This window comes from Schistocerca piceifrons, chromosome 10 (genome assembly GCF_021461385.2).
Source record: "Schistocerca piceifrons isolate TAMUIC-IGC-003096 chromosome 10, iqSchPice1.1, whole genome shotgun sequence".
NCBI classification, from domain to species: domain Eukaryota; kingdom Metazoa; phylum Arthropoda; class Insecta; order Orthoptera; family Acrididae; genus Schistocerca; species Schistocerca piceifrons.
This window is the reverse complement of record NC_060147.1, coordinates 95,778,505-95,805,968: the sequence shown is the minus strand read 5'-3', so window position 1 is coordinate 95,805,968 and position 27,464 is coordinate 95,778,505. Positions and strand designations below refer to the sequence as shown.

At 40.6% G+C, this 27,464-nt stretch overlaps 1 protein-coding gene across 1 annotated transcript in view; it reads left to right on the top strand.

The window, feature by feature from the left end:
• The window catches only part of LOC124718720, a 211,695-nt gene that overhangs the window by 76,473 nt on the left and 107,758 nt on the right, over positions 1-27,464 (top strand). The window contains exon 4 of the mRNA XM_047244338.1: positions 10,478-10,537. Coding sequence (XP_047100294.1) covers positions 10,478-10,537 — 60 coding nt within the window. The remainder of the gene's footprint in view (positions 1-10,477; positions 10,538-27,464) is intronic.

Here is a 27,464-nt window from a genome sequence, read left to right as displayed (position 1 = left end):
GACTCAGATCACAATATAGTAGTGATGAAGAGTAGTCTGAAGTTCAAGACATTAGACAGGAAGAATCAATACGCAAAGAAGTGGGATACGGAAGTACTAAGGAATGACGAGATACGTTTGAAGTTCTCTAACGCTATAGATACAGCAATAAGGAATAGAACAGTAGGCAGTACAGTTGAAGAGGAATAGACATCTCTAAAAAGGACCATCACAGAAGTTGGGAAGGACAACATAGGTACAAAGAAGGTAGCTGCGAAGAAACCATGGGTAACAGAAGAAATACTTCAGTTGATTGATGAAAGGAGGAAGTACAAACATGTTCCGGGAAAATCAGGAATACAGAAATACAAGTCGCTGAGGAATGAAATAAATAGGAAGTGCAGGGAAGCTAAGACGAAATGGCTGCAGGAAAAATGTGAAGACATCGAAAAAGATATGATTGTCAGAAGGACAGACTCAGCATACAGGAAAGTCAGAACAACCTATGGTGACATTAAAAGCAATGGTGGTAACATTAAGAGTGCAACGGGAATTCCACTGTTAAATGCAGAGGAGAGAGCAGATAGGTGCAAAGAATACATTGAAAGCCTCTATGAGGGTGAAGATTTGTCTGATGTGATAGAAGAAGAAACAGCAGCCGATTTAGAAGAGATAGGGGATCCAGTATTAGAATCGGAATTTAAAAGAGCTTTGGAGGACTTACGGTCAAATAAGGCAGAAGGGATACATAACATTCCATCAGAATTTCTAAAATCATTGGGGGAAGTGGCAACAAAATGACTGTTCACGTTGGTGTGTAGAATATATGAGTCTGGCGATATACCATCTGACTTTCGGAAAAGCATCATCCACACAATTCCGAAGACGGCAAGAGCTGACAAGTGCGAGAATTATCACACAATCAGCTTAACAGCTCATGCATCGAAGCTGCTTACAAGAATAATATACAGAAGAATGGAAAAGAAAATTGAGAATGCGCTAGGTGACGATCAGTTTGGCTTTAGGAAAAGTAAAGGGACGAGAGAGGCAATTCTGACATTACAGATAATAATGGAAGCAAGGCTAAAGAAAAATCAAGACACTTTCATAGGATTTGTTGACCTGGAAAAAGCGTTCAACAATATAAAATGGTGCAAGCTGTTCGAGATTCTGAAAAAAGTAGGGGTAAGCTATAGGGAGAGACGGGTCATATACAACATGTACAACAACCAATAGAGAATAATAAGAGTGGACGATCAAGAACGAAGTACTCATATTAAGAAGGGTGTAAGACAAGGCTGTAGCCTTTCGCCCCTACTCTTCAATCTGTACATCGAGGAAGCAATGATGGAAATAAAAGAAAGGTTCAGAAGTGGAATTAAAATACAAGGTGAAAGGATATCAATGATACGATTCGCTGATGACATTGCTATCCTGAGTGAAAGTGAAGAAGAATTAAATGATCTGCTGAACGGAATGAACTGTCTAATGAGTACACAGTATGGTTTGAGAGTAAATTGGAGAAAGACGAAGGTAATGAGAAGTAGTAGAAATGAGAAGGGCGAGAAACTTAACATCAGGAATGATGGTCACGAAGTCAATGAAGTTAAGGAATTCTGCTACCTAAGCAGTAAAATAACCAATGACGGACAGAGCAAGGAGGACATCAAAAGCAGACTCGCTATGGCAAAAAAGGCATTTCTGGCCAAGAGAAGTCTACTAATATCAAATACCGGCCTTAATTTGAGGAAGAAATTTCTGATGATGTACGTCTGGAGTACAGCATTGTATGGTAGTGAAACATGGACTGTGGGAAAACCGGAACAGAAGAGAATCGAAGCATTTGAGATATGGTGCTATAGACGAATGTTGAAAATTAGGTGGACTGATAAGGTAAGGAATGAGGAGGTTCTACGCAGAATCGGAGAGGAAAGGAATATGTGGAAAACAACTGATAAGGAGAAGGGACAGGATGATAGGACATTTGCTAAGACATGAGGGAATGACTTCCATGGTACTAGAGGGAGCTGTAGAGGGCAAAAACTGTAGAGGAAGACAGAGATGGGAATATGTCAAGCAAATAATTGAGGACGTAGGTTGCAAGTGCTACTCTGAGATGAAGAGGTTAGCACAGGAAAGGAATTCGTGGTGGGCCGCATCAAACCAGTCAGTAGACTGATGAAAAAAAAAAAAAAAAAAAAAAAAAAAAAAAAAAGGGATGAAATGATGATGATGATTAGGACAACACAACACCCAGCCCCTGAGCAGAGAAAATCTCTGACCCAGCCGGGAATTGAACCCGGGCCCTTAGGATTGACATTCCGTCGCGCTGACACTCAGCTACCGGGGGCAGACAGAGAAGTTAGGAGTACATATCACTGGGGATATCATAGATACTGCCTACTGAAAAATTAAAGAGGCATTTGGAGAAAAGATAAGCTCAGATGGAAAACCAGTCCTAAGCAAAGAAGGGGAACCTGAAAGGCGGAAGGAGTATATAGAGAGTCTATACAAGGCAAATGAACTTGGAGGCAGTATTATACAAAAGGAAAAGGATGTACATGTAGATGTGAATATGATACTGCGAGAATAATTTGATAGAGCTCTGAAGAACTAACTCCAAACTAGTCACTGGGAGCAGACAACATTCCATAAGAACTGTTGAAACCCCTGGGAAAGCCAGCCATGACAAAACTCCTCCATATGCTGTGCAAAATATACAAGAAAGATGAAACACCCTAAGACTTAAAGAAAAATATAATAATCCCAATGACAGAGAAAGCAGGTGGTGGCAGGTATGTTTATTACCAAACTATCTGTTTAATAAGCCATGGTTACAAAATACTAACACAAACTCTTTACACAAGAATGGAAATACTGGTAGAAGCTATCCTTTGGGAAGATCAGTTTGGATTCCAGAGAAGTGGAGGCAATACTGACACTACAACTTACTTTAGAAGATAGATGAATGAAAGACAAACCCACATTTATAGCATTTGTAGACTTAGAGAAAGCTTTTGACGTTGTTTACTGGAATACTCTTGTTGAAATAATTCTGAAGATAACAGGGATGAAACACAGGGAGCAAAAGCCTATTTGCAACTTACACAGAAAGTGGACGACAGTTGTACAGGTGGAGGGGCATGAAATGGAAGCAGTGGCTGAGAAGGGAGTGAGGGAGAGTTGTAGCCATTCCCGGATGTTATTAAATCTGTACAATGAGCAGGCAGAAAAGGAAACCAAAGAAAAAATTGAGCTTTGCAGATGACATTGTAATTCTGTCAGAGACAGCAAAGGACTTGGGAGAGCAGCAGTTGGACAGAATGGATAGTGTCTTTTGAAAGATGGATATAAGATAAATATCAATGAAATCAGAACAAGGACACAGGACTGTAGTCGAATAAATCAGGTGATAGTGAGGTAATTAGCTTAAGAAATTAGACATTTAAAGTAGTAGATGAGTTTTGCTGTTTAAGTAGTAAAATAACTGCTGATGCTCAAAGTAGAGAGGATATATGATGTAGAGTGGCAATGGGCAAGAAAAGCTTTTCTGAAGAAGAGAAGTTTGTTAACTTCAAATATAGATTTAAGTGTTAGGAAGTTTTTTCTGAAACTATTTGTATGGAGTGTAGCCATGTATGGAAGTGAAACATGGATGATAAACAGTTTAGACATGAAGAGAATAGAAACTTTTGAAATGTAGTGCTACAGAAGTATGCCAAAGATTAGATGAGTGGATAACGTAACTAATCAGAAGGTACCGAATAGAGCTGGGGAGAAAAGAAATTTGTGGCACTACCAGACTAGAAGAAGGGATTAGTTAATATGACACATCCTGAGACATCAAGGGATCACCAAGTTAGTGTTTTATAAGGAGATGTTGGGGGGTAAAAATTGCAGATGCAGGCCAATGGATGAATACCGTAAGCAGATGCAGAAGGATGTAAGTTGCAGTAGTTATTTGGAGATGAAGAAGCTTGCATCGGATAGAGTAGCATGGACCCTACATCAAATCAGTTTTTGAACTGAATACCACAACAACAAGACAGACAAAAAGTAAAGTATAGTAAAACATTTTCAGTGCAGTTTTTGCACAAGTAGTCATTTTTGTCCTTACTAGGGGACTTGCACTGTTTCTGAGCCTATATTGCTCATCCTAGGCACTTTACCTCAACCTCATTGTTGGAAACCTTTTCTGGAAACCAGCAATCCATTCCTTTCCAGCCATTCTAATCTCCTTATTAAAATTATGAGGTGAATTGTTCCTCTCAGCTAGTTCAAATGTAGCACAACTCAGAGTCTTACCTGTCATGCTAAAAAATCTTCTCTTCGGCAACAGGGATGTTTGTAAATTTGTTTCTCTTATTTTGAGGTAGAAACAGACTGAGGCCTTTAAAATTCATTCTCATTGCCACTACCATGAAGATTTTTCTTCAAAACTCTCCTCTTTGTCTATTCCTTGGAGCTCGGTAGGTGATTCCTGTAGTTTGGAAAGCTATACTGTCCTTCACTGCCCATATTACTGCGTGTCACTTTGAAGCCACTTTGAGCTTATGTGTGTACATCATCAGTGTATAAAAAATTACTTTTATTATTTAATAATTATTATTTTTATTGCCAGTTAATTAGTGCATTTATTATTAATAATAATATTATTATCCTCATGGTTAATTGTTGTTTATTATCATTACATTCTGTTTTTGTTCCCATAAATAACAATAAAAATGGAAGAGAAAGAGGATTAGTTCTGGGCAAGTAAATCACTTGCTGATGGCACTGTGCATGCTTGGACACCCTTCAACAAAAGTCATTGCCAGATGGTGACGGCCTCTGACAAAGCATTTGTCAACATGGGAATTTCTTGATAAGTAACTGCTCTTTTAACATAATTATGTTATAAAAACCTAACTTTGTTGTGTAAGTTTGTAGTAATTACGTGATACGAGAATGTTAGATCAGAAGGTCTCAAAGCCACACAAATAGTGACTGCAAGACAACGCGATATCCTGTGTCCTTCATACGATTGTGCATAAGTGAGGGGGTTCTGAGTGTGACACATTACAAAGTTGTTGCAGCACTATATAAACTCAAAAATTCACTAGGCGTTACGCCTGCACTGAGCATTATTTCCAACCTTGCCCTAAAAACCGTTTGGTCACTATTTTTCTGAACTGTTTGGTTAATGTACCCTAGGTTCTTGTCATAATGTCACATTTGTTGCCTTTGGTAACTTACAACCAGACTGTCTCATTACAACTCAAACTAGACACCGTGTAAGTTGACATAGAGTTATGTCAAAACAAACTTGCATTCGGGAGGATGGTAATTCGAGTCACTGTCTGGCCATCCAGGTGTAGGTTTTCCTCGGTTTCCCCTAGCTTGCTTAAGACAAGTGCTGGGATGTTTCCTTTGGAAAATTCTGGCTGATTTCCTTCCCATCCTTCTTGAATTTGAACTTGTACTTTCTCTGTAATGACGCCATTTCCAAAGTAATGACATCATTGCCAATGGGATGTTAAGCCCCAGGCTTTCTTCCTACTCGCAACTGAAGGCTACATTTCAGATCAATCAGTCATTACAAACTCAGTTCTGGCAAACAGTTTTTTATCGTATCGCATTTGTTGGCCTCCAACTTGCAACCAGACTATCACCTTTCAATTTTCCTAGACAGTGGGCTGTGCTTCAAACCATCCTGACATCCCAACAGTGTAAGATCGAATGGTTTTGGTTTCGGTGTTCAGAATAAATGGTCTCTCTTTTATTACCTAAGTGTACAACGCATAATGACAATGTAGCTCATGATGATTGTTCAGAGTGACAACACCCAGTCTCAAAGTGTACATGGCAATGCCACATGAAGTTCTGCTACACTGTCCGTTTCTGTGGGGGTTTCATAAACTGACATCTCGACGTAGCTCCTGAGAAGAAAGTCCAGAGGTGTCTGATATGGCGATTGTACTAGCCGTGGGACAGGGCCTCTCCTTCCATTTCTAACATAAAGGGTATGTGTTGTTCAGTTACTTGCGTACAATTAATATTGAAATGGGCTGGTGTTACATCGTATTCAAACCGCATCCTTTCGCCGACAACAAGGGGTACAATCTCCAAGAACTGTGGCATCGTGTCATGCGAGAACACAAGGAAACTCGGACCAGTCAAATGGGGAGGCAGGAAATAAGGTCCTATTAGGTGATCTCAGAGAATGCGCACCATACATTGACAGAGAATCGTTGCTGGTGGCCACTGATGTAAATGATGTGGGGATTGTCTTCACTCCAGACGTAGCTGTTGAAAACACCATCACAGGTGAATGATGCATCATCTGTGAACAGTACAAACTGTATGAAGTTCGGCATTGCAGTACTGTGGTGGATAAAATATTGACATTAGTGAACATGGGGCTCAAAACCTATCAGTTCCAATGCTCCCACACAGTCGTTATAACAAGGGTGTAATATCTGTGCCACCAATACTCTCCACATTGTATCCTTCAAAGTGTGTGTTTCACGGGCAAGTTGACAGGTGCTTTTTGCTGGTCGGTCAACCAAATGATACAATCTTGACCGGCTCCCTGCAGTGTGAACAACCCCATCTCTTGTAAGTTGGAATTCAAAGATATAAACTTCCAATCATGGCGATGGTTGTTGGCAAAGGATTCTCTGTACATTTGTGCTGACTTATGGGCACTACATTCTGCTGCACTGCACATTAAATGCATATATGCCACCTCTTAAGATGAGTATCATAACATTCCATCTTTGACTACATGTCATACACTGTACACTCTAATACACCTTACCGTGGACACGTCACAGGCTGTCTGATGCAGTGGACAGCTGACACTGTGCATGCAGCACAGGTTTCTGCTCTGGCGAGATGCATGTGGTATCACATGATATGGGGGTGAGTCAAATGAAAACCTTAAATATTTTTTTAAATATTATTTATCGTGCAGAAGTGGTACAAAGCTTTATCACTTTTCAACATAATCTCCCCAATGCTCAATGCAAGTCCTCCAGCACTTACAAAGTGCATAAATTCCTTTAGAAAAAAATTCTTTTAGTAGTCCGCGCAACCACTCATGCACCGCGTGGCGTACCTCTTCATCAGAATGGAACTTCTTTCCTCCCATTGCGTCTTTGAGTGGTCCAAACATATGGAAATCCCTTGGTGCAAGGTCTGGTGAGTATGGTGGATGAGAAAGACACTCAAAATGCAGGTCTGTGATGGTTTCAACTGTTGTATGGGCAGTGTGGGGCCTTGCATTGTCATGTTGCAAAAGGACACCTGCTGACAGCAATCCACATTCTTTGATTTGATTGCAGGCCGCAGATGATTTTTTTAGGAGATCTGTGTTTGATGCACTGGTGACAGTGGTTCCTCTAGGCATGTAATGCTCCAAAATGATGCCTTTTTCGTCCCAAAAGATAGTCAGCATCACCTTCCCTGCTGATGGTTCTGTTCGAAAATTCTTTGGTTTTGGTGATGAGGAATGGCGCCATTCCTTGCTTGCTGTCTTTGTTTCCGGTTGGTGGAAGTGAACCCAGGTTTTGTCCCCAGTAACGATTCTTACAAGGAAGCCATCACCTTCTCGTTTAAAGCACCGAAAAAGTTCTTCACAAGCATCAACACGTCGTTCTCTCATTTCATGTGTCAGCTGCCGTGGCACCCATCTTGCAGACACTTTGTGAAACTGGAGCACATCATGCACAATGTGGTGTGCTGACCCACGGCTAATCTGTAAACATGCTGCAGTGTCATTCTGTGTCACTCGGCAGGTTTTCCTTCACTACGGCTTCAACTGCTGCAATGCTCTATGGAGTCACAACTCGTGCCCGACCTGGACGAGGAGCGTCTTCCACTGAAGTCACATCATTTGCGAATTTCCTACTCCATTCGTAGACTTGCTGCTGTGACAAACTTGCATCACCATACTGAACCTTCATTTGTCGATGAATTTCAATAGGTTTCACACCTTCACTGCACAAAAACCGAATAACAGAACGCTGTTCTTTCCTGGTGCAAGTTGCAAGTGGGGCGGCCATCTTTATACTGATACTGCGATTGTATGTGTGCATCTGCACTATGCTGCCACCTACAGGCCGTCCTGCACGCTGTTTGTAGCACGCTTACCAACTTACAGAATAACGGCGCGAAACTTCGATTTGCTATTACAAATTTAAAGTTTTTATTTGACTCACGCTCGTACTTGTATTATTAGCTTAGTTGTGTACAGTGTGTCTTTTCAGTAGTCAGGGATATACTCTATCACCTGCTGTCTGTTCCTGTATACAACAGATATCTGGTATCTTTACGAGAGTGCGACAGAGCTGCATCCACCATTGCAGTATAGGCGTTGAGCCTGGCGGGTGTCGCTTTGAACGATTAGTGTGGGCTATGTTGTTGTTATGTTGTGTACACTGTGTATCTTCATAACACAATAAATATGTATTTTCAGCCATTGGTTCCCTATCTCAATATATCGGTTGTGGACCCATTGTCGCCAGTTTCAGTCTAACCTCAAAGATTTGACACACCCCTTATATCTAAATTATTATTACATGTTTTCTTTTTTTGACAGGCACACACTTCTTAAGTTGGACACTGGAATTTCTCCTCCAATCATGAGAGTCTGCTGTCTCTCTCATTATTTATGTTTTATCTGCTGTTCAGTTAAGAATGACCGTAATTTTTTTTGACAACATACCAAAACTCGTCCTCATAATTTTGATGCTCCTTCTCAAAATAGTTCATACGGATATGATGCTCTTGTCCCAGCGTTCCTGCCAGTTAGCAAATACATCCTGGAGACAATTTTTTGAAAGGTGTTTCAGAATCACCTCTGCTGCCTTCTCCACTGTTTCTGATGATAGAAAATGGCTCCCACAAAGATATTTCTTCAGGTTAGGGAATAGAAAAACATCACAAGGGGCCAAATCCAGACTATAGTGTGGATGAGGGATCTGCTTCACTTTGAGCTTTGCAAGAAATTCAGTAAAAACATTTGCAATATGCGACTGTTGCATTGTAGTCGTGCAGCATCTGGTCTGTTTCAGAGATATGTGGCCTTTTGTGCCTGATATGGACCTTACAAAGTTTTCAGGACATCCCTGTAACATTGTCTAGTTATTGATGTGTGCACAGGTAGAACGTGCTGAAAAACCATTCCGTGAATATCAAAAAATGAGAGGACCATAACTTCCCCAACAGAAGCAACCACTTTTAGTGTTTTGAGGATAGATGAAGAAGGAGATTTCCACAATGAGCTTTGATGTTTGCTCTCAGAATCAGGCATTTTGTTTGGGAATCAGCATCTTTGAACCCACCACACACAAACACGCTGAAGTGTAAATTCTCTGACACCAGCTTGTGGTTGGCACCCAGTGAAATTTTCAGTATTTCAGAAAGTGTTTGGAAAGTTATTCCTTGATCCTCTGTACCATGGCAACAGCGATGTTGCTGTTCTCTGTAAGAGCAGTAACTGGAGCACCGGGTCCACCTTTCTTTGAAATTGGCTGTCTCCCTTCTTTAAAGAAGTTAAACCATCTTTGAGCTGTGCTGTTTGGACAATGGACAAAATTGTCCCAGAAATAAATTAAAATATTTCCAATAACCAAGTCTCACTAAGGTTTTTGGGAGATACCCTTGGTTGTCAGATGAATGCTTGTACTGATAAACCCCTCACATTTTACATCCACCATCTAAGATTGCAGGCCTTTTGGGATTGGTTAAGGATGATTTGTTATTGCGGGTGGCCGGAATTCACAGAATACCTTGTCAGTGTGTTATGGCTTACATAGGACAGACCACACACAGTGTGAAGGAACACTACACTTAACTTCAACACTGCACTCTCCTTTTGCAACCAAGCAAGTCTGCTATTGCCGAAAACTTATTTCCGGTGGACATTCAATGGAGTATGATAGAATTGTGATACTGACCACAGCAACATCTTTCTGGACTCCATTATTAAAGAATCTGTGGAAATAACAGCTGGTGGAAACTGTGATAGCGGCTATTCAACTGTGATAGCGGCTACCAGTTGGAACAGTGAGTGGAACCCCATCATCTGAACAATTTTTTCTAATTGAAGACAAAAGAGTGCGCCAATGGGCACGGCAAGCAATAATACATAGGACAGCTAAGGTCCAGGTTCATTCAGTGAGGGTGCTGCCACTGGGAAGCGTGCTCCATCTGTCAACTTGAATTTTTAAGCATGCACAGAATACTCTCAGTGTGCTATACATGGCAAATGGAACAAGTCTTCATCGGCCTTCAGTGGCTCACCTGAGGGCAGGTGCCCAGTTGAAATATCATGTAATCAGTTAATAGATGACCGGCTGCAAGCTCAAAATTTGTTTGAACCTTCCTTAACTTTGTCTATTTTGTGATCATCAATTTTAATGTTAAGTTTCTCGCCGTTCTTATTTCTTCTTCTTCTCATTAGTAGCATATATACTATTAACCACAATCTTCTCAATCTTTGTCTTTCGTGCAGATTGAAACAGAAGCTCAATCGGGACCTGATGTGATGGTTGTCTGTGAACAAAAAAGGAAGGTAAGCATTGTTTTTCTAAAGATCTTAAAGTGTACCATAAACCTCTGAATGGAAGTAATTTCACATGGAAGTTATCAAATTAGATGTACTGATATATTACAAATGTTGCTAGTTATTTGAATAAAATTGAAGTTGACTGATATAAGTTTAAAATTGCTCAGTATATCATTTTCAAGGGTTTTGTGTTGCTTAAGATATGTTAAAAATAGTAGTGTACCATTACCTTTGAATAATCTACAACTAATGAATGAAAATATATGAGTGTTACTAAGCAGATAATGTCCTTGTTGTGACGTTTGTCAAGCATTGATTTTTTTTTTATTATTATCATCTTTCTGTGAGTGAGTCCAGTAAAATGTCATTTATTATTCTGTCATATGACTGAGCTGAAAGGTTCTTTAACATGTTAATTCATTATATTGTTTCTCTAACTGATGCCGTGGCGTTTTGAATAATTTTCTGCCATGTGTTTAGTACTGTGCTGCATGAGAGACTGTCAGAGGCTATATAAATAACTGTTTAAATTATCCAACTTTTGTTGCCTTCAAAAGAGTGAACTTGGTACATTTTGCAGATTGTTATAGCAAAGAAAGCTGGACTGATTAGTCTTATTCAAACAATGATAAAATTCTCCTCTACATTTATTTATTTAATCTGGTAAGATTAGGGCCATCAGAGCCTCTCTTACATCAGACCAGGTGTTCTACAAGATTCTACATTGCATATATTACAGCAAGCAACTTACACTAAATTTATAAAATAAAAATTACAGTACATAGATAAAAAAGAACACAAACACAGTTTCATTTGTGTCTCACAAATACAGCAATAATTAGCGGTTACAGTAAGATATGTTTTTAATTATGCATGCCAGCAGCAATGGGCATGTACGAGTGGAGGGGGCAGAGAAAGAGGAATGTAATAACACACAGTCAATGAATATTAAGCCGTCCTCTTGCAGGACGTGAAAACGCATGTGGATGAGGAGCTGGTGACATTACAGTGTGTAATTCGATGTTAAACTACACTGTGGAGTGTGAAATGAAGAATCTGGCTTGTCATATTTTTACCTGATGGAGAGTAACGTGCCGGCCGGAGTGGCCGTGAGGTTCTAGGCGCTACAATCTGGAACCGCGTGACCGCTACGGTTGCAGGTTCGAATCCTGCCTCGGGCATGGGTGTTGTGTGATGTCCTTAGGTTAGTTAGGTTTAAGTAGTTCTAAGTTCTAGGGGACTGATGACCACAGCAGTTGAGTCCCATAGTGCTCAGAGCCATTTTTTGAGAGTAATGTGGCCAGTGGGATGCAACACCTTTTCTACGTCACAAGCAGAATTTAGGAGCAGCCATATTATATGAAGTTAAACTTCTTATTTGGCGAATGTGTGTGTGTTTTTGTGTGTGTATTTCTTTCTCACCCCCACACATCCCCCACCCCATCCCCAAAAACATATCATTTTAGCTGTGATTTGTTGTTGTAAACTGACTGGAAACTATGCATCAGCAGATAAAGACATACTGTATTTGACATTTTTAGTGTTACAGCTTATGTGCTATGAAGGTATACCATTTCAATGCTATGGCACAATGACCTATTGGAAGCGCTGTCGTTTTGGTACTATTTGCCATAGTTAAATATCAAATAGTGATACTTGTAGATTTAATCTTTAGACAGTTTGTACCATACACAGAATTGCAGCTGTCAAAACCGTAGTGTAACTGATAGCATCATGAGCTGCAAAACGAAAGGTGGCAGGTTTATGCTATAAGTAATATACTTACTGCAATTCTTGTTGCACAGGCCAGAAAACTTAACATGATTGCCACTCTTATGTCAAATAATGGACATATGTTACACACTGGAAGTTTTTGCTATTATGAAATTTTGTGTAAAATGTATGTGCCCATCTAAGGTTTTATGGACTGCCTTGTGTTAATATCTTGCCAACGGTCTTGCCGCAGTGGTAACACCGGTGCCTGTCAGGTCACTGAAGTTAAGCACTGTCGGGCTGGGCTAGAACCTGGACGGGTAACCATCCGGTCTGCCGAACGCCGTTGGCAAGCGGGGAGCACTCAGCCCTTCTGAGGCAAACTGAGGAGTTTCTTGACTGAGAAGTAGCAGCTTCGAAAAAAATTTCCTGTTCCACTCAAAAGAAAGTATGAAACAACTCCTGGTCTTGAAATCTATGTGATCAAGTACATTTTTCAGAGTAACCGTAGTCAGTACAACACCGAGAATGTGGATCTTACGAATGTGCAAACTGACTTTAGACACTATACTTTAACTATATTCAATTTAATACTGAAAATGAGATGGAAATTAAATTGAGTTAATGTATAACTTCTATTATGTATGTTGCGACCCAGTCTTCGGTCAGAAAATTATTAGCCATTCACAAGAGTAACAAAAGAAACATGTATATGCCATAGAACGTTGCATTAACAATTGTTAAGCTCAGTGGTAAATGGCACTGCACACACCTAGACACTGTAGGGAGTCCATGTGGGTCTCGATTAGGCACAAGTAGTAGGTCAGTAGAGTACTCTGCGACTACATGTTCTATCTGTATTAGTTTCTTTGTTTTTCTGAGTTGTAAAAACGGTGGATGTAGAGGTAAAACCAAAGACCTCATGTGTTGCCAGTGAAGTGGCTTTGCAGTCATTAATGAACCGAGTAGCTCAGTTGAGAGCAGATAATGTGGTTGTAAATGGTGCAGCTGGAAAGGAATCACGAAATAGAATTGCTGAGGTCTGAGATTCTAGGGGTTGATCCAGTTACTGCTAACCTTGATTCTCAAGGCATCAACAATTTGTTTCTCAGGGCTTCAGTAATCCAGAGACTTTTGATCAAATGATACACGGGTTGGAACAATGGCTCAGGAAGCAGTTTTTTTTTGGGAGCAGTTGGGGCTGGGTCCAGAAGATGTAGTGAATCATTGGATGACTTCATGGATAGGACCAGGAAGTTGAATTTTCACACCTGTGAGTTATTGGAGAGTGAAAAGGTGAAAAAAATGATGCTGCAGGAGGCGGAGCAGTGAGCACTCGATGCTTTTCTGAGAGGTTTGGCACCAGAGATGTCTAGGAGTGTGCATACAGGGTCACCGAAAGATCTCCATATTGAGGTAGTTTGAGGCTGAATATGAGTAAACTGATTGGTGGACGGGCGTTAGGGATTGAAGACACGTACTTGCATCAAATTTGAAGTCTTTTAATTGTGGGCAAACAGGTCATAAACAGAGTTAGTGCTACCAGCCATGAAGAAGTGATGAAGTTAATAGAGGTGGCCAGCCATTTAATGGAATGGTAGTAGGAGAGGAGCAGGTGACCGACAAGTGTGTAGCAGTGGTAATAGAGGTGGTCCAGGAGGAAGAGAGGATCCGTTAAACTTAGCAGAGAACCCTACGGCTGCCGTCAGGAGCTCCCAGTAAAAGTAAATGTAGTGAGAATGACTACAGAGGTGAAATGTGCCATAATGGAGATGGTAAGAACTGTGAAATTTTGTTGGATGCAGGGATGCATGTGTCAGTGGCCTGAAGTGAGCTAGTAGGAAGGTGGCATTGGAACCCATCACGTTATAATTTGCGTGGCATAGGGGTAGTGATATATGACCATCAGGGTCAGTAATGATGAGTTTTTTATTCGAGGCAACAAGTTTTAAACAATGTATAGTAGTGGAGTCACACATAAGTGAGGGCTACAGCTTGATTCTAGGATTGGGCTTTCTGTATCAACATCATGTCTTAATTGACAGGAAGACAGTCTGAGTACAGGAAACTGTTCTCAGTGTTAATCTGCTGTGAGGTATGTCTAATGTATGAAACAGCCCAGTGAAACAGCGAGCAATGAAGTTATAGCTCAATTCGCATGATTGCATGTTGGGAGGGTCTGGGAAGTCATTGTGTGTGAATGTGGAGTCTAAGTTACCATTGGGTATGTTGTGTGTATTTAAGCCTCTGGTGTTGTTGTTGTTGTTGTTGTGGTCTTCAGACCTGAGACTGGTTTGATGCAGCTCTCCATGCTACTCTATCCTGTGCAAGCTTCTTCATCTCCCAGTACTTACTGCAACCTACATCCTTCTGAATCTGCTTAATGTATTCATCTCTTGGTCACCCTATACGATTTTTACCCTCCACGCTGCCCTCCAATGCTAAATTTGTGATCCCTTGACGCCTCAGAACATGCCCTACCAATCGGTCCCTTCTTCTTGTCAAATTGTGCCACAAACTCCTCTTCTCCCCTATTCTATTCAATACCTCCTCATTAATTATGTGATCTACCCATCTAATCTTCAGCATTCGTCTGTAGCACCACATTTCGAAAGCTTCTATTCTCTTCCTGTCCAAACTATTTATCGTCCATGTTTCACTTCCATACATGGCTACACTCCATACAAATACTTTCAGAAACAACTTCCTGACACTTAAATCTCCACCTTTAGAATTTGAAAGACAGTGTTCCAGTCAACATTGTCAAAAGCTTTCTCTAAGTCTACAAATGCTAGAAACATAGGTTTGCCTTTCCTTAATCTTTCTTCTAAGATAAGACGTAAGGTCAGTATTGCCTCACGTGTTCCAACATTTGTACGGAATCCAAACTGATCTTCCCCGAGGTCGACTTCTACCAGTTTTTCCATTTGTCTATAAAGAATTCACGTTAGTATTTTGCAGCTGTGACTTATTAAACTGATAGTTCGGTAATTTTCACATCTGTCAACACCTGGTTTCTTTGGGATTGGAATTATTATGGGTAGTGAAATATCGGATGTGTCATGTTGTTTTGTGAAATGTAGTACTGTAATGTACAAGAGAGGGACAGAGACTAAGTAGTACCTGTCAATGTGGTCAATTTTGGTGCCGAAGAAGTTAAAGTGTTAAAGGGAACAAACATTATTAGCTACATTGGAGATTCTGGATGAGGTGTGTTGGCTGTGATGAGGCACAGGATGCCGCTAGGTTTGCATTTCATGAGAAATTGAAACATTTAAGGGGAACAGACAGGATGCAGATGGAGAACCAGTTCCTAGAATTTCAAGATTTTTCTTTTCTACGGGGACCATTGCCTTCTATGTCAGTAACACCACACATGATTGTGAGAGGAAATGAAACATCAGTGTACTGGAGGCCTTACAGAATCCGACAACCTGTACAACCAATTTTGGAGGAATTTATAAACCAAGAGTTGGCTGTTGGAATTATGGAAGAGAATACTAGTCCCTGGGGGACAAGCACTGTGACTGTGCCAAAGTTTAGTTGTGATTACTGCCACATGAATAGTAAGACTATCCTCTGTCCAAAATTGCGCTTTAGGATTGGCAGTGAGGACAGAAGTGATAGGAGAGGAAGCACAAGCAGCAGGCCCGGGCCACTTTCCACCAAAACCCACCACCTGCAGCCGCATCAAACCCCCAAAGCTGCCAGACCTTTACCCCACACCATAACACTTCCTGCATCTGGTGGGCTTCAGTTGCAATCAGTTTGTTCCTGTGTGATCATTGTGCCTTGTGACTTTCTGTGTGTTCGTTTTTACGGTTGTGGGCATTACTCTTTTTATTTGTTGTTACTGGTATTTGTTGTTACCATTATTCATTGTTATGTTATGTGTTGTTTGGTACCCAACAATGTCAGTGGGGGAGTTGGCCGAAAGCTGTAAGTGGAAAAGTTCGATGTCGTTCTCTTGGCCAGTGTTATTGGTGTAAGAGGACAGTCGAGAGAAATGAATTGCACGTTATGTGCCCACTTTGGGAATGAAATATTTAATGGTGGCCCGATGATATCTGTTAAGAAAATAATCTACAGAGCTGCCACAGCTTTGAATATAAACAAAAACACTGTTGTGAATATTGGGAAGGAGATATTCGACAAAGACAAGGAAGCTGAAGAACCATCAGAACTTAACATCCCAGGGTAAGAATGTCATACAGATAAGCAGATTACCAATTTTGATTGATATGAGGTGATGCAATTTGTCATCGTGTTCATATTATTATCAAAGCAAGGGACATCTGACACACTGGAAGTTACTGGTTACATTTAAAGAATCAGAAATTTCTCAAGTTAGTTGAACATCCTTATCCACAGTCTTACACGGCCTACAACTTCGCTATGCACATTCTGTGGCCGTAAACTTTTGACAGAAAGGGAGGATATAGCAGCATTTTGGAGCTGATTTTTATAGGACATCTGTAGCATAAGTATCACCAAAACGTGAGTCATTTCTGGTCACATTGTCAGGCAGGGCTGGCAGATGATGCAGCTAAAGGAACAATGGAAATGACTTTTGCCAAAGTGGCTGGACTTATTCTTCTTCATGCAGGTACCACACAACATTGTCACCCAAATCAAAGAAAACAGGAGATTATTGTTAAGAAATGAACCACATTACACTTACAAAGTGGTTTGAAGATTCAATAATACCAAACCTGGGAAAACAGTCAACAGTTATTCTAGATTATTCTCCTTACAGTTCAGTTGTTGTGACAAGGCATCTACCATGGCAAACTGAGAGGAGGAAATGGTTGAGTGGCTTCAGCATCATAACATAAATGTAATTGATGATCTTAAAGAGGTGAAGCATATGGAAAAAATATCTCGACATAAACAACAAAGTTCCCCCGGTACGAAATAGACCAATAGAGTTAATAAGGGCCCTAATTAAATGTTACATTGCTATAGATAATAATAAATTTACCCTTTTTGCAATCAGAGGACTTGCAAGAGAAGCTGTGGAGAATGTCACCTCTGAAGATTGGAAGAAAACCGTCAAATGTACAAGATCATCATGGGAAGAGTGTGGCAGAAAGAAGCTCTTTTGGAAAATTCAGTGGAGGAGATAATAATTTCATTAAATGACAACAGCAACAGTGACGTTTCAAGAGTACATCATGGTAACGAGAGTGTTACTAGTGGAGCTCTTCCATTACCCCCATAATCATCTCAGGAATTCAGTCTGTGTGAAATAAAATAAATGATACCATTTACAATATCACTGCTGTAATACAGAGGCCTGTTATTTTTATCGCTTTTGTTATTTCTAAACAATAGAAAGCCTAGTTAAGATACGTTCTCCCACCATGAAAGAATGTGTAATCTTATTTTTGTTGTATTAGAATTAAGTAGGCAGATCAGAAAACTTACTAAAAGTTTCATTACAAATCTATAGTCCTCTATTTCTTGTGTAAAAACCATCCATGCATCCAATTAGTAGTTGATGTGTGAGCAGGCCATTGTGCATCATATATTTATCTCAAATTATCTTGTGTTAGGGATCTCTGAAAGAGTTCTGGTTTTGAAAACATGAAAATGTAATGTGTACTTAAGATTTTATTCGCATAATGTATTCTCCCAACTGCAATTACAAAAAAAGTTTCCCACATGTAGAAAATTTGATAATGTCTTGACAAAATGTGTTTTTGTAAACTATCCCTATATTGTCGTAATAGTTTGTTACTGCACAGAAAACACAAATCAAAATGTAGTGTAACTCTTCTGGAACGCATTTATGCAGTTTCTATATTCATAAGCGAATCGTGTGCCTATTTGAGCGAGCTAAATGAAATGTAAGATTATGTGTGTGTTCTGCGGGGTATGTCGCAACTCTGTTCCACGTCTCCATGTGCACATGCTGAAATGTGAATCCTAAAGTTATTCTGGGCAAGATATAAAACAGATGCGTACCAAATTCCAAACATCACAGAGACGTTAGATAACGTAGGGAAAAGCCTGCATTTCTTGATAGTGGACTTAATGAGTGGATACAATCATCTAGAAGTTGCTCTGAAATACAGACCAAAAACAGCATTTTAATGCTTTGACACAATTAGCATATAAGTATGACCTTCGTATTGAAGAATGTGCCGGTAACATTCCAACGGCTGCCGGATGGAGTCCTCAAGGGTTCAAAATCATGTCAGTGACTCATATATCTTGATGATATATTTGTCTTTTCAAGGGATATGCAAGAGCAAAGACAATGTTTGAGAAAAGTGTTCAAAAGATTATGAGCAGCCCATTTGTAGTCAGCAAGGAAAAAGTCAGTTTGCACTAGAAGAGGCTAACTATCTGGACCATATCATTAGTAGGGACAGTGTGAGAACCGAACCAAAGTTAATACAAGGAGTGCAAGGCTGTCTGATACTAAAATCACCCAAGAAATTACCATCTTTCATTTGTCTCACAAATTTTTATAGAAAAACATTGCCAGGCTCCTTAGGGATTAAATTAGTGTGACTGAAAGAATGCCAGGAAGCATTTGTCAAGTTGAAGATAGTATTAAGGTTGAGTCCAATATTGGTGTTTCCAGACTTTCAGGAGTTGTTATTTTCATGTGGTGCATCAAATCACACAGTGGGATGTGTTTTGAACCAGGAGATGGGTGGGCAAGAAGATCCTGTGCACAAGATAGTTGAGTGCAGTGGTGAAGAATTATTCTACAACTGAAAGGTAAATTCTCAGCTTGATATATGTAGTAGGGAGTTCTGGTGTTACTTGTACAGACGGAAGTTCAGGGTAGTGATGGACCATGCTGCTTTGAAGTCTTTACTTGGTTTGAATGACCCATCCAGCAGATTCACAAGGCAATTGAAATTCAGTAAGTTTGAGTACAGAATAATGCACAAACCAAAGAAGAAACCTGGAAATGTGGAAAGGCTTCGGAGAAAAATATCTATATATGGGCACTAGGTCATGACTTTGGGGAATGGTTAGCAGTACAGAGTGCCAACAAAGAGTGTAAGCAATATGACAAGCAAAAACAGTTAAGCATGCACAAGTACAGAGACGAAATTGGGACCACAAGGGGTGGTGCTGGCCAAGCAGAAACTAGAAGTGTTACATTAGATGCATGATTACATTGTTTCGGGCCATGGGGTATGTTGGGCAACAAATTGGAGAGTAGCAGAAAAGAATTGTTGTAAGGGAAGGAAAGATGATGTCAATCAATATATCAGACATTGTGTAGATTGTGTACAGCAAGAAGATCTGAATTGGAAGCAGGAACTGTTTTAGTGGCTATGAGAAGCAATGGAACAATTTAGTTTCATTGGGGTGGATGGACATGTTAGGCCCATTCAGGTAAACACCAGTATGTAATAGTTTTGTGCTGAGAATAATAGGTCATTTTTCTCGTTACATTTAGATGATAGCAATGCCAAACCAACAGGTGGTAACGGTCACACAGGTGGATATTGAAGTTCGGGTTGCCAGAGACAATAATTACAGACCAGGTGATGAACTTCATGTCAGACCTGATGAAAGAGTTGTCTTGGTTGCTAAAGGTGAAAACATTGAGAACCAGTGCACTTCACCTGCAAGATAACTGTAGAACAGAACATGTGCTTCGAATAATTGGGAACATGGTTGGTTCTTACGTGAACTCACATCATTTCAACAGAGGCAGAGTGAGGGCACTGCAAGACCGTGACCTGGATGGAGGAGTTGTGTTATCCAGCCACAAGTGGTCATTAGATTTAGTGTTTAATGCATGATAGTTGTAAAATGAAATTAGGCGATTGGAAGAAGTGTTTACTTTGAATGAGAAAAGTCTTGAAGGAATGTGAGAATTTACTTGAGGAATGTGGACATATAAAGAAGTAGAAGGTTAATGGAATGGTTCTGTATGAATCCAGGAGTGTAAAAATCGGATAGATACATGCTGGGCGTAGATCATTAAAAATCATATTCAGAATGGCTGACTCAAACAACATAAACAGGTTAAATGAAATGGAAGAGACCATGACGGCATTAGCAGAGGCAAATAAACTAACTGTGGAGTAGCATTCTATGCAGATTATGAACTCAGGGAGCGTGCTAAATAATGCAGACATGCTCCAGAAACTGATTAAGGACTTGTGGGTTATACCAAGACCTCGGCTAACACTATGAACCATGATTTGGAAGTAATGCGAGCTTGAACGCAAGTTCTGGATGCAAGACAAATGTTAATGAGTCCAGTGTAGTCATTGACAGATAGTATCCGGGACGCCAAGATGGACTTACAAATCTGCAGGAAGCCATCCATCAAGCACTACATGGGCAGTTGAGACCTTCCTTGCTGTCATTTGAGCAGTATTCGAGAGGATTGAGGGCAGTGCAAGGAGAATTGCCACCAGAGTTATAGCTAGTGGTGGGGCTGAGTAGCCAGAACTTGTCTTTCAACTACTGTGGTGCAAATGTGGATGTAACGACAGACAGCACGTGATTGAATGTGTTGGACAATATACCGGTAGTGGCGAGCATGTGGTGTTCAGGTATTACATGGTACATCTTATCCAATGAGGTTAGTGGAACATGAAAAATTTGTTCAAGTAAGAGAGGAAGGGGAGGTGGTATTAGTGGAAAATAGGACTCAGAACATGCTAATGAATGAGGGTGAGCTCCAGCAATGATAGGGAGGGGTAATCACCATATGACCGACTTGCGAAATTGTGACAAGTAGCAGTACACGTATCGTGCAACTTTTCAGGGGTAAAACAGAGGGATGTCTTAGCCAAAAAGATGTGATTGAACTGGAACCATATTTTCGGAAGACAGGTTTGCATTGGTTATACTCATATAAGACAACATAGTGATAGTTCCAGAATGAGATTTTCACTCTGCAGCGGAGTGTGCGCTGATATGAAACTTCCTGGCAGATAAAAGTGTGTGCCCGACCGAGACTCGAACTCGGGACCTTTGCCTTTCGCGGGCAAGTGCTCTACCATCTGAGCTACCGAAGCACGACTTCGGTAGCTCAGATGGTAGAGCACTTGCCCGCGAAAGGCAAAGGTCCCGAGTTCGAGTCTCGGTCGAGCACACACTTTTAATCTGCCAGGAAGTTTCATATCAGCGCACACTCCGCTGCAGAGTGAAAATCTCATTCTGGAAACATCCCCCAGGCTGTGGCTAAGCCGTGTCTCCGCAGTATCCTTTCTTTCAGGAGTGCTAGTTCTGCAAGGTTCGCAGGAGAGCTTCTGTAAAGTTTGGAAGGTAGGAGACAAGATACTGGCAGAAGTAAAGCTGTGAGTACCGGGCGTGAGTCGTGCTTGGGTAGCTCAGATGGTAGAGCACTTGCCGGCGAAAGGCAAAGGTCCCGAGTTCGAGTCTTGGTCGGGCACACAGTTTTAATCTGCCAGGAAGTTTCATAGTGATAGTTGCTAGTCACTACGAGCCAAGGGTAACTGATGGTGCAAGACGTTTGGAATTATAAGGCAGTGGAATATTGATAAATGGGACTACATGTGGTACTTTGGGACTCACGTTTCATTTGCCAGCTATTGTCATGGGAGCTACTGTACTAAATATGACACAACTGTAGCTGTATTGGCCAGTTGAACTTTTAGAGATACTGTTTACCTTCTTTAATATCATCTGTAAACCTAGCCCGGACCACAAACTAATCCAAATGATAGCAGCCCAGGAGGGGTGGACCACTGCAGAACAACACGTGGACAGTACCAGGATGTTAGACGTCAAGTAAACGTGACTTTGAGCGTCGCAGTCCCTAGTACCTAGGTGACTCCGATTTTGCTCTGCCTAGCTCTTGTGCGTTTGAAGTGATGAACTGTGCGGAAGGCTGATTCAGGGCTAATCCGAGTTCCCATAGAATGGATATCATGAGCAAGGGTTGAAAGATAAATTTATGGAGACAGGGGTGAACCGAGTAAGCAGTTTGAATAGTACAAGGCATGTTTTTTAAGCAAGTACCATTCTGCCACACCACAGCCGCAGCGATGCGGTCGGTGTTGTGCGCATGCGCACTGGGTACCTACATCTGTTGTCTACGCACTGACGGGATTACAGTCTGATTCTTCCTTGTTTACGTTGTGTACTGAGTGTTTAAGATGCCTCCGATAATCATGAGGCCCGCCAACTGTGAACTACAAGCTGTTATAAGATTTCTTAGTGCTAAAGGCCTAAAAGTGATCAATATTCATCATGAGATCTGTGCAGTTTATGGAGAAAACATTACGAGTGATGGAATGGTAAGAAAGTGGGTGAGAGCATTTAAAGATGGCCGCACAAACGTGCATGATGAACAACAGAGTGGGCGTTCTTCGGTTGTTAATGAAAGTTTGATGCATGAAGTGGACAATAATGTGAGAGAAAACAGACACTTTATGATTTCCTCCTTGCGGGATGACTTTCCTAATGTTTCTTGTAGTGTTTTGTATGGCATTGTGACCGAGCACTTGAATTACCGAAAATTGTGCGCACGCTGGGTACCGAAAATGATGAGGGATGTGCACAAAACCAAACGTTTAGACAGGACATTGACTTTCCTTGAGCGGTACCACAACGACGATGATGATTTCTTAAGCATAATTGTTATAGGCGATGAAACATGGGTGGCCTATGTCACACCAGAATCAAAGCAACAGCCCAGGGAATAGTGGCATTCACTCAGAAAAGTGAAGTTTAAGCAAACAACTTCTGCCTGGAAAATCATGTGCACAGTTTTTTGGGACAGAAAAGTATTGCTTGTGGAATTTTTGCCTCGTAATGAGACAATCAATGCAGCAGTTTACTGTAAGACACTGCACAGTCTACGCCGTTCAATTCAGAACAAAAGACGTGGCAAGTTGAGCAAGGGCATTGTTTTGCTGCAGGACAATGCCCGTCCGCACGTGGCGAATCAGACCAAAGATCTCATCACATCTTTTCAATGGGAAACTCTAGATCATCCTCCACACAGCCCCGATCTTGCGCCCAGTGACTACACTTTTGCAAGATGATGACGAAGTCAAAACGGTGGTGATGCAGTGGTCAACAAGTCAGGCAGCAGACTTCTATGAGGAGGGTATTCAAAAACTGGTACAACGTTATGACATGTGCCTTAATATTGACGGAAATTATGTAGAAAAGTAGATTAAGGTACAGGCTTTCACGTAAAAATAAAATTATTGAGATATCTTATCACTTTTTTTTTTTTTTAATTTCAAAATGGTACTTACTTAAAAGACATGCATCGTAGTTAAGAGTAGCCAATTTAGTGTCAGGTACTAGTTTTACAGATTAATGGTAGAAGTAATTATGGTCGAGTTCCGGGTCAGGTAAAACCTGAGAGACAGGGTCTTCTCTTAAGGCAAGGGCAATGTGGTGCTGTGACCTGGTCTCTGGTCAGAAGATGATTAGTTTTAAATAAAAGTAAGGAAAAGTAGCACGGAATTTCATAGAGCGTTGCATTAACAGCTGCAGGCCAGTAGCCAGAAGTGTGCCAACGTGTGGGTTACAATAACAGACACACCAGTGGATTGTGCAGCGAGGATAGTGCAGCTCAGCCAGAAATGATGGTGCACAGCTGTAACCATGTATCAAGTGGGGGGAGGGAAGGTATCACCACATTAGGGCAAGTCTCTTGTTTTGTCATTGTGACTAGGTCCCAGATTTTAGCAAAATGAATGGACACTGGTGATCACTTGTCATCGCTGGATACCAGCAGTACCACCACAATGCCAGAGACGCTGGACTGCAAGATGACTGGGCTTCGCCTCCTGCCACTGTGGGTTCACGACCGGGCTGCACCCATCATCTGCATTAAATGCTTCACGGGACTCAGTGTCTCAGTCCTGCCGATCTGCTGTCTGCGCCTGCTGACTCCGACACCTGAGCTCCCAGCAGGATTTGCCACCACAGAGCCAGCTGCTACCCACCATCCGACTGCTGCCTCAGGGCAGTGGATCATCTGCTGTGCAAAGTCGCCTTCACATTCGGTCATACTGGTGCTAGCGGTGCGAGTACCCGTCGAGCCTCTAAGCGACACTTAGGGAAGTAGCACATACGCCGCCACCGATGTCACGTGTGGAGTCAAGCACCAGTGTCCTGAGTGGGGCGCCATCGCAGCGAGACTCTATGCGCTGCTGTCGTCAGTGCCTGTGGCCTACAGGGCTACCGACGTCAGGAGTGTGAAGTGACAGCTTAACAGCCCCAAGCAGAAGCCACCACCTTTTCATTGTCATAAATCAGGCTCAGTGAATAAGGGGGGGGGGGGGGGGTTCCTGCATCACTACGCCATGTACAGAGATCAGTAAAGCTATTAAGTGACTGTTAATAGTGTTTGCCCCAAGCCTCAGCCTGTCAACACCGCTCGCTCGTCCCTCAGCATGCCCGGCGCTCTATAACTGGTATGTATCTCAAATAGCTGCACAGTATTATGTAGCGTTCCTCTACCACAGATACACTGTTTGAGACATCGACAAGTCCAGAGTCTTCTTCACAAAATTTCGACAATATAATCAAGCTGCAGTCATTCCTGTATAATCAATTTTCTTCACCAATGCGTACCAATGTACTGAAATATGTCTGATGCAAATCATGGCATTTAGAGGATCACCCATGACAATTTGAAATCCCTCAGAATTTTGTTGTATATTGTCTTCTCAATCGTGTATATTATGTGAAGAAATTTCATTCATTTTATGTGCATGGTGTAAAAAAAATGTTTTATGCATTTCCTTTCAGATTATCATTATTGTAATTATTTCCTGTCATAATAATGAGATAGTTATTATTTTCAATTAACGAAATACATGTATGTGAAACAGTAAACGAAAAAAACATAAAACAAATATAAGAAAATAAATAATTAGAATAGTAGTGAATGTTTAAATATTTAAATTAGGTATGTTGAAATTACTCTGACAGTATATAGTGCACAGCTTATTTTTCAAAAATGGTACCAGCTTTATGACACAGGGGTGTATGTGGCTTGAAAGCTTCTTTAATTTATGTTGAACAAATGTTTTCATTTTTGAAAATTAATTAATGGTGATAGGGCACCTTGCAAAATTTCAAATTGTTGCAAAAGTGATTATACAGTTTTCAATAATATTATTTATGTATCAACTTTTATATGAAATTCTTTTATATATCATTGTTGCAAAGATATTCCATCTAAACCTAAAATGCCAAATTACCTTTCGTGGCGGTTTTACCCCTTAAAAGTGAAATTGGCCACAAAAAATAAAATAAAGACGTACCATACTGCATTATTTTTGGCCCCTCTGCATACCCACAAAGTTTTAGCAAGATCGTTTATTGACACTTGGGAACATTCCCTTGCAAGGACCACAACTTATCTGATTTCAATCCACCTTCTTTTCCGTTTAAACTGTTTTTGTGTTTTTGTATTTTTACGGCCTCTTTATACATCTAGCATCACAATTGCTAGATGTTGCTAGAACCACAATGTTGGCGCAACAAATTTGGTGGTTTCCTGGTCCTAGCGCATGACTTGCTGATGATTTGTCTGTTTTGGATTGGCAACAGCTGCTTTTGTGCTCCTTAAGGCAGGTGTTAACCAGAGTCTACAACATAAAAATGAGTCTATGTAATCATTCTATTTCATATACCTACATATTTTATCACTTGGGTATTTGTATGAGTTGACTGATTTCTCTACATTTAGAGCAAGTTTCCAGTGTTTTAACCACTTTAAAATCTTATAAAGTGAATCTTGTGCAACCTTTTTTTTCAGTTAGTGCTTAATTATAGATAGTTGCATCATCTGCAAAAAGTTTGAGCTTACTATTAATTTTGTCTGCCAGGCCATTATTGTACAACGTGAACAGAAAGGTTCATAATACACTTCCCTGGGGCATGCCTAAAATTACTTCTACTACTGTTGAGACTCCCCATTTGAGATAACATCCCTAACAAAGAATCTTCAGTCCTGTCATAAATTTTGTCTTAATACCTTACATACTACAAGATTGATGGTATCTTCCTGAGCTGGAGAAGCGATATCAAGTGCAAAGTTATTCCTAAGCCAGTAGTCTACATCCACGGAAACCAACACACTGCCAATTTCTCCTGAACTTGATGACTAAACTGGCTTGAGGTTATGGGAAAAGTATAATTTTTTGTCAAGAAAAATATGGATTGTGATAGTCTTAACTGTTGAAAGACCTTTTGTGTAGGATATAATAGACCAGAAATTAGGTAACTCGCAAGTACTAGTGGATAGAATAAGAAAATTTGAAAGTAATGGGTAAGTGTAAAAAGTTGTAGAGGAAAATAACAATGCATAAAGATAACAGATTTATGGCATTATACTCGCAAACTGCTTTTGTTGTTGTAAAATATTTAACGAAACAGAAGAAGACACTCCAATGTTGCCACAATGGTGACAAAACTTGTGTGATGGGTTGGGAAACATTGAACATGTGATTTGTGGCAATCTTTCATGCTGCTTGCTATTATTCTGCAGTCATTCCATCCCAATGACTTATTTTGTGTTTGCTTTCTTTTACTTGTTTCTTAATCCACACTTTATTCTAAATAACATTAAAATCTTTCTCAGTTCTTCAGCTAGATACCTTGATGTAAATCTGGATGAGCATAAAACTGGAATAAAAATACTGACATATGTGTGTTTCTTCATATTTCAGAAAGTCACAGAAAACATTTCTGCTGAGACATCCGAAGGAAAAAGACCCAGGGCTTCAGCTATTGTGAGGCCCTACAGTCAAGGCACATTTACCCCACCCCGGCTGTGTGACATCTATAATAGACACACCGCTTTGTGACCACATTACCCCTTCCTGCAGTGAACTGTTCTGATTACATTTGGCCATAAGGCTGTATCAGCTCCTTCATAATGTGAATCACAAATATATGTTTCCTAATATGGCATCCCTGCATCAACGACATTTCATGAGGCTCTGTTTTGCAAGTGCCTATAACATTTAGTTACACATTTCTCCAGTTTCAAAAACAAACTAGTACCTCGCCTATCACAATAATATCCTTTACTCCTCCCAGATTCCATATATATGGTGAAAAGTATTTAAACTGACAAACTCTGGGAGGTTGTAGGGGACATCAAAACAAATATTTTTCCCCAATGTCATTTTTTCCTTATGAGGAGTATTTAAACTGGTAGAGGAAGATTTGTCTGGCAGAAAATTAATCAAACCAAGAAATGCTTTTCCATTTTTTTATGAACAAGAGACAA